This window comes from Ixodes scapularis, unplaced genomic scaffold (genome assembly GCF_016920785.2).
Source record: "Ixodes scapularis isolate PalLabHiFi unplaced genomic scaffold, ASM1692078v2 PGA_scaffold6__148_contigs__length_123643588, whole genome shotgun sequence".
NCBI lineage: Eukaryota > Metazoa > Arthropoda > Arachnida > Ixodida > Ixodidae > Ixodes > Ixodes scapularis.
The window spans coordinates 54,479,174-54,490,001 of NW_024609881.1; the positions used below are offsets into that span (position 1 = coordinate 54,479,174).

At 46.4% G+C, this 10,828-nt stretch overlaps 1 protein-coding gene across 1 annotated transcript in view; it reads left to right on the forward strand.

The window, feature by feature from the left end:
• Positions 1 to 10,498, forward strand: part of LOC8052972 (zinc transporter ZIP11) — a 45,922-nt gene extending 35,424 nt beyond the window's left edge. Inside the window, exons 7-9 of the mRNA XM_040214372.2 lie at positions 146 to 244; positions 5,202 to 5,360; positions 6,938 to 10,498. Of these exons, the coding sequence (XP_040070306.2) occupies positions 146 to 244; positions 5,202 to 5,360; positions 6,938 to 7,016 (337 nt within the window). The 3' untranslated portion in view covers positions 7,017 to 10,498. The remainder of the gene's footprint in view (positions 1 to 145; positions 245 to 5,201; positions 5,361 to 6,937) is intronic.
• Positions 10,499 to 10,828: the final 330 nt, after the last annotated feature.

The window sequence follows — 10,828 nt, forward strand, 5'->3', positions numbered from 1 at the left end:
TACGAATGTTGCGCCTGCCTTCTGCGCGAGCGTGGGAGGGGACTAGAAGATGTCCGGGTGTTTTTCCGCCACAAAAAAAGTGAACGTGTATAGAAAACGAAAAGTTGAACTTTGTTACTTAGGGCCACCTTTTGGTTTCCCGCAGGAACCTGGCTCTGGGCATTGGCATCCAGAACTTTCCTGAAGGCCTGGCCGTGAGTTTGCCGCTGCGGGGTGCCGGCTTCTCTCGATGGAAGGCCTTTTGGTGAGTACCGACGAGGCAGCAGAGCTTCTCCTGCCAACACCGTTTCGACATATTGCCTCGCTTGGCGTAGAGCGGGGGTATACAAAGTTTGTGGCTAAGGGTGTGGATTACGTGTCTGTTGCGGCCTCGAGGGCCAAATAATAAACGAATAAATATAAATTAGAAAATAAAACCCACAAATAAATAGACCTATATAAGCATTTTAATGCAGAAATTCAAAGTGGAGTAAAATTTAAAAAAGAATTCGAGGTATATTCCTGGGAAAACACAAAAAAAATTCACAGGGTCTTTTATGTTATCTTTAAAACGACTTGAAGGCGAAACCCAAGGAAGTACCCCTTCGCTGTGGCAGCTGGGTACCGCGTCGGACTACTGAACGAAGGTCGCTGGTTCGACGCCAGGCGAGGGGTAAGAGCAAAATGTCTTTTCGGAGGAATAAAAATATTCGCAGATGTCACGTAAAATATTTGGTACCTTTCATGTCGTCGGTTTTCCTACCTTTCATGTTGCCAATGCTTTTTTGCTCAAGAACTGAACGATGAGACATATAAGGCTTTCACCTTAAAATAACGAGACTTGCTAGTAATACAGACATATATATTGTACAGTATATATAATTTAATGTTTACCTAACTATTACATTATACGACAATTGTAGCCCAGAAAAATTCAAAGGGCATTAATCAAAGCGTACACAAACATTGGCATATTCGCACGAGGCAGAAGACCACTAAGAAAAGTAGAACTGGGCAGGACAATATGCAACAAGTATGACACGGGGAAGCTATGCAGAATTCACATGAGAACTCAAAATACTTTTTACGCAGTTACGCGGACGTGAGACAGGAGATTAAGAATGGGTATGCCGGTGGTGACAATGTGCAATAAATATGGCACACAACTGTCGGCGGGATGGGAATCGGCATGGATACAAAGTGTTCGGTGAGCACGCGCTTATTTTTTAGCCAGTGAAAGCGGGCCTACTGGAAATGGACCGCGGGCCGGTAGGAAAGCCTCCCGGGCCGAATCTGGTCCGCGGTCCGGGGTTTGGAGACACATATTGTAGAGCTTCTCTATTAAATGTCTTAATTAAATGTGAAAGAGGTTCTGAGGTAGGCATTACAGAAATACCTAGACTTTAAAAATTCATTCAGTTGGACCAGTGGCATAGCCGCAAGGGAGTTTCCTCCTAAAGTGCTTAATATTTTATACTGTACATCTCCACGTTCTCCCTCGAACAAAACGACCTTGCTGCAATTTGAAACTGACTACTGTAAAATCCCGTAAGAGTGCCTACCCGAAATGGAGGGGTAAATGGGAAAAAAACAAGGGGTGGGCTATCTTTGGCGATGCCACAGCAAAATTTTATCAAAAACCAATGATAAGCACCCGTGCAAACCACCTAACGCGGCAACTGATAGCGCAGATCGCGGACACGGCAAATTCGCTTTTCACAATGCTATAAACATGCTGGTATTCGCTGCAAACTCGTCTGTCATGGGAAAGGATACCGCAAGTGGCTGACGCAGCAGATTCGCGTTTCACGGTGCGTGAGACTCCCGGAAACCCACCGAGAATTTGCATGTCACGGGAACCAATAACGCAGGTCGCGGATGCAGCAGATACAAGTTTCATGGTGTTATAAAGGCACGGAAACCCGCTACAATCTTGCCTGTCATAGAAACCCATATCGCGCACGCAGATCGCTGACACAAACGGGGGAATACGCTACGAACTCACATGTCACGGAAACGAATACTGCAGATCGTGGACGCAACAGAATCGCATTTCACGATGCAATATTGTCACAGGTGGTGACCAAAAACAATAGATAAACAGGAAGAAATAAACGTTTAATGTGGCGAACTTGTGCCAAAAATAAAAGAGTACTAAAGATAATTACAGAGCGTCGCGGGCGTCGAAGTCGGCGAAACCGCAGGATCGAGCGCTGGGGCGAGACTGACTTGACAAGGTCGCGGGCGGCCTCTTATCTAAGGGGAGTCACTATCTCGAAGATTCAGCGGAGAAGGTTCGAGCGTAGCGCACTCGGGGCGAGAATGAACACGCACTTTCTGGAACAACTAAAGCAGGGATAAACGATAGAAGTTACATATGGAACAAGAATAAACGAGAACTTTCTAGAGGTTCGTGATCGAGCATTGCTTTCTCAGCCCTGCGGGCGGCATTATACACTCGGGAACATATCGCACGTGTTACAGCTAAGAATCGATATCGCGCGCGCAGATCGCGGACAAAAACACGGGAATCCGCTACGAACTTGGGAACGGATACGGCAAATTGCGGACACAGCAGATTCGCATTTCACGATGAAATATACACGCGGGAACAACTCGCGTATTACGGGAGCCGATATCACGTGCGCAGATTGCAGACAAAAGTGCAGGAACCCTCTGTGAACTCACTCCTTGGATGTACCGGTACCGCATGCGCGATTCCCGTCGAACATCGCTTGAAGTCCAATGGGAATCGAGGGGTGGGTGATGTTTTGGAATTTTTGTTACAGATATCTAGCCACGAAAACAGGATGGGAGACCTCTCGGGGGCGGGCGTCCTTACGGGATTTTAGGGAGTTTACGTGCAGTAAATTTGAGCAAGAACTTCTCAACACTAGGATTCTGCTGTTGCAAGAAAGGTACCATCCTACTCCAAGAGATGCCCCTTGCGCGAAAGATAACCCGCCCCAATTTTTCGCTTGACTCGCTATTTTTTTTTAATGCCGGAAGATGGCCCATTTCTAGTAATTTTAGTGTTGGGATGAACGATGGCCTCAGTGTAAATGTTGCCGGTTAGCTATGGCGAAATATAAGCAAACATTGCTGACTGAGAAGTAGTCATCCTTGCTCCCTTGCTCCTTGCCGCGATGACAAGTTTGGCAAGGACACATAATCTAAAAATACCATTTTTTCAACTTTTCTTTATCACATACCAAAAGTTAGACCATTCTTCTTTATTTTCACCCAATCTGTTGTTGATTTTAGGTAGGCTACTTCTGGACATTGCGGTATGTCAACATGTTTTTTGAACAGGGATGTGGCCATCGATGCATCCTACTGTCATATGATTCTCGTTTATGTTTGGCTGCACCCCTGATGAAGAACTCATCAAGTTTACTTCGAATACAGCTGGTGTGTTTCTCCCAATGAGGCGGCATACCGTACGAACAAAGCGGCAACGGTCGGGCAGCCACGGAGGTACATCAGAACGGCACAACCTTGTCTTCCGTGTTGGTGCTGAATGAAGGCGTTGGTTCCCTTAAAAGCGACACCGCAGCTTTGCGAATTGTGCAGCAGTTGCGATTGCAACCACGGTTTAGTTTCGAGAAGATACCTACACAGGTACGAATTTGAGAGTCGTTTTGCTGGAGGCATTCGGGTGCTCGGCTCACATGTCAAGTTTGTCGATGTTCTCGTCATCTCGCTTTGAAAGGCAGGTAGCTCAGGTTTTGCAGTGCACCTGGCCTGCCAATGGAAATATTTTTAGGTTATGTTTTAATTGTGCGTCATAATGTTCACTCACCTTTCTTGCAGATGCCATGCGAAAAGAAATAACAAAAACATAAAAGCTGAAATGACTGCATATTTATTTTGTTGCTCTTTTTATCCCTCTTGGCCGCTTTTTACCGCACGTCGACAGACGCTGACGGGCGATTACATTGAACCGTGGCTCGTGCATAATAGAACACTAGAATGCCGCTTGCACGGTCTAATCTTGCGAGCATTGTCAACGTTTTTAGACAAGGGCGGAATAGGAGACGGACGAAGACGAAAACGGACGCTGACACGCAGGCGTCCATATCTGTGTCCTACGGGCATTGCAGAGGACGAACGGTAACGAAACGGCAGACGATACGGGAGGCTGCTGCACGTCTGCTCGCACGACTAGCAGGCTGTGTCAGACACCAGACGAGTTTTGCATTGAATGTTGCGAAAGGTAGACACTGGGCGCGTCAGCGTGTTCAGCCGAGCCAGTCCGGTAGTAAGGGGCGGGGCTTGGAGCGTGACGTGAGCTCCACCTAAACTGGATCTAACGGCGCAAATATTGCACCAGAATTCTTTTTTATTTCGTGAAAAAGATTTTTTCTTGAAGATGTATCCCGTGTATGCCCTTTAAAAAAAAGTTTGATTTAGTGTTTTCTTAATTAAGAGCAATGGGTTTTCTTCTAGCTGCGTGGAGGCGTGACCACGCTACTCTTTGCAGTACTGCCCAAGCAACCCGCAACAACTGTTGCAACCATTGCGATTGAAAATGTGTGCCAATATGCTGATCTATGATAATTCTAGTATATTGATTGAGAAATTAATTTACTTACTCTAAGGATACATGCCTTTATAGAGAATCGTTTACTGAGTACCTGAGGAGGAAGAGGTGTTCTGCCTAAGTCTCTGCATCTGGGCTGCCTCATGAGCTGGAGGCCTAAGTAGTCTGGAAATAACTCAAGACCGGAGCGAAGAGGTTACCGTGGAGAGGTTGGGGTGCCCCGTCAGAAGGAGTCCAAGCGCTGTAAGGAAAGTAGGCTCACAGTGACCCCGTCAAGTTGCGGCGGCAGGGAGGACCCCTGTCGCCGCAACTTGACACCCATACTGCGAGTGTCTAGGCAGCGGAAGGTTACGACGGGAAACGTGGGGAACTCTAGGGATCATGAAAATAGGGAAGGTCATGGCTAAGGGAACAGAGAGTAGAGGGAGGGAAGTTTCACGGGGAAAAGTGCAGCGTGTGCTTGCAAACGGGAGGGGTATTCAGGCATGCATAGCAGTTGAGTACAGGGAGCGAGGTTAGGCCCGACGACTTGTTCGGAGTGCGGCATCTAAACCTACCGATGCTAAAACAGTAAGAGTGTTGTGCGCCCCTATAATCTAGGCCAGCCCCACACCAGTGCGGAGCTCGCCCACTGAGAAGCCTAGGACGTATAACAGAGTGCTCCCACTGGCTTTTTTAGGTACGGCCAGCTCAGCGGTGTGGTGGAACCACTAGCTGGGGTGTTGGGGTGCCTGGCGGTGACCATGGCGCAACCGATTCTGCCCTATGCACTGGCCTTTGCGGCGGGGGCCATGGTCTACGTGGTCGTGGACGACATCGTGCCCGAAGCTCAGGCCTGGTGAGTGCACAAGTTGCTTTTTGCGCTCTTCATCTTTGCAGTATACAATTCAGTTACAAAACAGTGTCTGGAGCATCTCTGACTGGGGTGTTTAGCATGTGCAGTTTCTCGATTCCCGCCCAACAACGCTATAGTATAGACCTCTTACAAAGTGTACAGCACCGTCTGTGGCGCCAAAAGCAATGCCGGGAGCATGACAAAGGAGATCTCAAAGGCGACTGCGAGCAAACCAGGGCAGGCTTGCTGCTCTGCTACCCTCTCGCTTTATTCAGCGGCACATGGTACACGTCACGGTAGCAAGGAGGTGCGAGGGTATGGGACTTTGGATGCCACGTTTTCCTATTTTTGTGAAATGCTTTATGCCACGTTGTTGCCTGCCTCAGTCCTGGCCGTGTCACAGCAGCGCAGGTGGACGTGGCAGACGCCTGTCCTTCTGCAGGTCACTTTTCCAGCTCGACGTCCCATGGAAGCTCCGGCAGCCAGAAGTTGGGACGTTACAACGACAGCAACACTCGCGTTTGCTCGTCTCTTTCCGCAGAACTTCTACGCCCAACCGCCAGAATCGCAGCGTCTGACAGTGCAACAGGCTGGCTCCCGCGACATCATTCGTCGCCGCTTCGGGTCCCCTTTTAATGCATCGGAGTGATAGGAAGCTAAACACACCTTTCAGAGACGTGTTCCAACCATCTCAGCATCGGTAAATAAATGCCGGTTTTCCTCGCATATAACCCTCATCAAAAGGTCTGGTCATATGCAGATTTGGCGGGCAGTGCGGCTTCACAGCACTGCGCGCATAGTCGTAGGAATGGATTCCCCAGAGTCCCTCTTCTCCGGGCTCTTCTAGGGCGTTTTTGTCCCCCACCTTGTCCTCCTTTTTTCCGGTAGCCAACCTCGCGTTGTTTTTGCGGGCCGAGCTACCGAGCCGTGCCATCAATTTTAACCCAACGTGCGAAGCTTCATTGCCATCGATGGCAACAATTTTCGCGGTTTCCAGCCTCTTCGACAAAAAAATCCGACTGTCGTTGGATCCGTTGCCGAAGAAATTGGAAACCGAGCAGCAGGCCAGAACTACGGCCGCCACGACGTTGACGAATCGTGGCGTGCGAAAATGGGGAAAGGAGAGCCCTGAAACTGCAAACCGCAACCGTAGGTCACTCTGTGGTCCGAAGACCAATGCATACCCCGAGCTTGAAAAATCACTCTTGAAGTTCATTGAGGAGAGAAGAGGTCGCAGTCACTCCACATTGTCAAGAATCTGCTGTGATTGCGAGCATTCTAAACGAGACTGCGTGGAACAGTTTCAAAACGTGTTGCACCAGCAGTCGCCTTGACGGCAGGGATTGCGACTCGACCTGCAACAGCTAAAGCATAACCCATACAGATGCAGTGACTGCAGCAACGAGTGTATTCTAAATAAAGGTACGGTTGCCAGGAAGATCTCTACGTTCTTTTGCATACTTAGAAGAAGAAATATGCGAGGTTTTTTTTGTGCAGCAACTTGGGGGATGTGTGTCATATGCAAGGGTGAGTAATACGCACGAAAATACGTTAATAGTATTTTTTTCCATGAAACACAGCTCCAATGGCAGACTGGCTTCTTGGACAACGATCCTCGGCTTTGTGGTGATGATGGCGCTGGACGTCGGCCTCGGCTGAATCCGGACGGAATCTCAACGTCTCTCTTCCACTGCCACGGTTTGCAACACCAAAGCCGCCACGTGTGCCTGTGGTGTGAGACTCTGAGTGCCAGTTTGGACACAGCGTTTTAGTTGTTTCTGTTTTAATAAGGTGTTGGAGTTGTAAAAAGGAGAAACTGCCACGGGTGTCGTGGACCAACTCTAGGTTCGTCTGCACCGACGTGTTAGGGATGTTGGTGGCTTTTGGGATAGCGGAGGTGTTGGAAACGATTAAGGACTTGAGATGGCGGAGGTATTGGCAACGCTTGATATGTTGTGGGCCCTTGAGGTAGTGGGGTTATTTGGGATGCCCGAGATAGCAGACGTGTTGGGGGCGTTTGGGAATAGCAGACGTGACCAATTGCGGGACCCATACGGGTCTCATTTTAGCAAATGTTTTGTTTGAATAGTACCTAGAAGAACAAAGGTGAGGAAAGCGATGCATATTTTTTATAAAGCATTATAGATCTCAAAGGGGGAAATGAATATAGTTTGAAAGCAAGCTGCTGTTGAAGTGTGTGTGGTTGTTATTGTGTTTAGGAGTGGTTTGAATGGAGATGTTTTACATGGATGTTTGCAGTTGCCTCTGGGATAACCCTGTTGGGTCTGGCAAGCTTTTCTCAATTACCGTTGCGTGTGTCTGTCAGGGTGGAGGCTGTTTTAGTGAATGGCAATCCTTTGATCCAGATGACGTGAGGGTGTAATTCTCTTTGATGATTTCTTTTTGATGATTTCTTGCAATCGTGTTGGGGTGGCACACTGGAACTGGTCTGTAGTAATAGTATCAGTCAATGAAAGGTCATGATTTATGGTAGTATTTCTACTATGCTGCAATCTCGAATATCTGGACAAGCATTACATTCCAGCATGTCAGCTGGTATGCCAGCTTACATACTTTTAGGGGCTGTTATTTAGCTCATGCAGGTGCATGCAGGCATGTATACACATTAGCATATGGCAAACATATGCTGGCTACATCTTGAACTTTAAAGGAAAGACTGGGCAAGCTTCTAGCCTCGGTAAAACCGTCAAGGTATCCATTTATTAAAGTACCGTCGAAGCACAAATAAGAAATATTTACTTGTTTTATAAGATTACCTGCAGCATGGTAGTAGTATGTAATGGTTGCAACCTGTATAAAAAGATAAATGTACTAAATACCAAGCAATTGCCCACCTAAAATATTGATATAATTGTGGAAATAATGGCATCCCCCTTCGACTAATGCTTTATGTATTCTTTGTGTGTTCTTTAATTTTCCTTACACAAGGAGGGTATAGAGCTTGATACATATGTCCTTCACTTATTTTTTAAAAGTAGGTATGCATAGTTGGGGGCAAGAGTGTGTGATCGGCATTTTAGGGTGATTAAGAAAAAGTGTAACAAGCTAATCATGCTTGTACAGACATCTGTGTTACTGATTGAGTTGAGATCTGGGAATACATTTTGTTCCATAAATTAGATGTGTTGTAAGCAGGTTCAATTGTACGGGCCTCTCTGCCAGGCACGCACAAAGCATAGAGTTATTGTAATGTACGCTAGAGGTTCAAGTGGCGCTGGTGTGCTGCTGCAAATTGAAGCAGACAGCAACCAGTCGGAAATTGACTTCCAGTAATGCTTTTCTATGGGAAAAAGTGAGTACATTTTCTAGCTGCGCTCGATTATAAGAGCAAATATCACGAATATTTCGTACCTACTGGCACATTGGAACATTTCTCAGTCACGCAGACAAAATAATTGATCAGTTTAGGCATTTTTATTTGAAATTCGTGGCATGAAAAACTGTGCTAAAACCGCTTCATACAGGTATTTATGTGCACTGTCGGACACTGTTAGCTCTAACACGGCATGGGCGCTTTCCACCATGGGGGATATACGTGTCAAACGAACGAAGGACATGTGGAAAACAAAGAGAGACGGCAAGAACTATGCAGTAAAACTGGATAAGTAACTCCTTGTGCATGCAGGCGATCAAAATAAATTGAAAGCCACGTAATATAGTCCGATTTGCAATAAATAAGTACTGCTTTATTCTTTCTGCTCATGAATATGTGCAAAGATGCATGTTCTGGGTTCCAATCATCAACCGCACACTCCAAATCTTTGCAAATAGGGAGAAGTCAGAGAACATGTGCCCGATAAAAACTGCCCGTCATAGGAAATAATAAAAAGGCACACGTTTCATAGTCCACATACTTTATTTCTTACATTCAAATGTTTTTTAACCGTCGTAAAGAAGCACGAAGGAAACATTTTCATAGAGTGACAGGACGGGCATATTAGCAATATATAAGTGCCACCGCAATGCTTGCGAACCTTGAACACACTCCACATTCTTTTCGATTGTTAGTTTGCTTATAATCGTCGCTCATTTTTACATACCTGCCATGGAATATAGGTTTGGGCCTGAAATATAGCGAAGCATAACATCGTTCAGTCGTAAAGAAAAATGCTGTAAATAAAGCAATTACACTTTTACAATATTAATAAATGTACATACTATTTGGTACAACCAAAATAATAAGAGTTATTCATGTTATTTTCCGGCGAAGAGACAAATTTCACACGCGTTTTCCCATAGGAATGCACAGGAGCACCGCAAAAGTAGACTGGTTGCTGTCTGCTTCATTTTGCCTCCCGGAAGTCGCATAGACACTAGCGCCAGTTGAACCTCTAGCGTACATTATAATAACTCTATGGCACAAAGTATACGACTGTTGCCATCTCGCATCTCAGAGTTTGCAGGCTTCTGTTGCGTCACAAGTGTCTGACCTATCTGCTTGTATACCAACGAATGTTTGCTACGTTTTGGGCAAATGAACACAACCATACCAAGAGTGTCTTGGCAGCACCACAGACGTGCACCACTTAATTTCCCCATCATTTCCATGACTCCATTGCTGCCTCGTTGCAAGAGTCAAGAACCTCAACAAGTAATTGGGGCATCTACACAGTGCACCTTTGCAATAGGACCTGTTCCAGTGTGCAGTCGTCCAGCTAGAGCCACCGAATAGGCTACACTTCAGAACAACGACGCTTCTGCAATGTTGTGGTGTAAAATCGCTGTTGCCGGTTAATCTGTAGATTTTCCTGAAATTGCAGGAAACGCCTTTCTGTCCTCTTGGAATGTTGAAAGTGCGACGGAGCAGAACGACGCCGAATCGTAACGATCAATAATCGCACCTGCCCTGCGCTAGGCGCCAAAGAGGCAGCGTCTGCAAGAAAATTTCGATTTTGGAACGGAATGCCAATACTCATAGATGTGGCTTGTTCGGTGGCCTGGGTGTATGAATACCCAAATTCTAAGTTGTGCAGATCTGGAGACGAAGGCATGAGTTGCCAGATGCTCAACCTGTTTTTTCGGCAATACTTGTGTTTTCTGGCTCGAAAAGATGTATTACTTGCACTGGTCACTTGATGCCCATTACACGAGAATTTTTCTGTATAAATCTTTTGTTGATATTTGGTTTGCCATTCTTTTTTCATAGCAGGAAACTGATTAAAAGTGAGTTGCAGATGTGCGGGGCACAGCCATCCCTTTCATGTGACGGCATTCTTTAGCTGTCACATGAAAGGCAAGAGTCCAAGATTCCTTGGACTTTTGCCTTTTTAACCATTTACACCCACTTCGAAGAACCTTGACAACCTTGACGTCTTCTTCAACATCGTCCTAGAGGTTGTCCTTAGGATAGCCCTAGAGGTCGTTCTAAACGTTGTTCTTGAGGTCGCCCTAGAGGTCATCCTGGAGATAGCCCTAGAGGTCGTTCTAAACGTCATCCTTGAGGTCGCCCT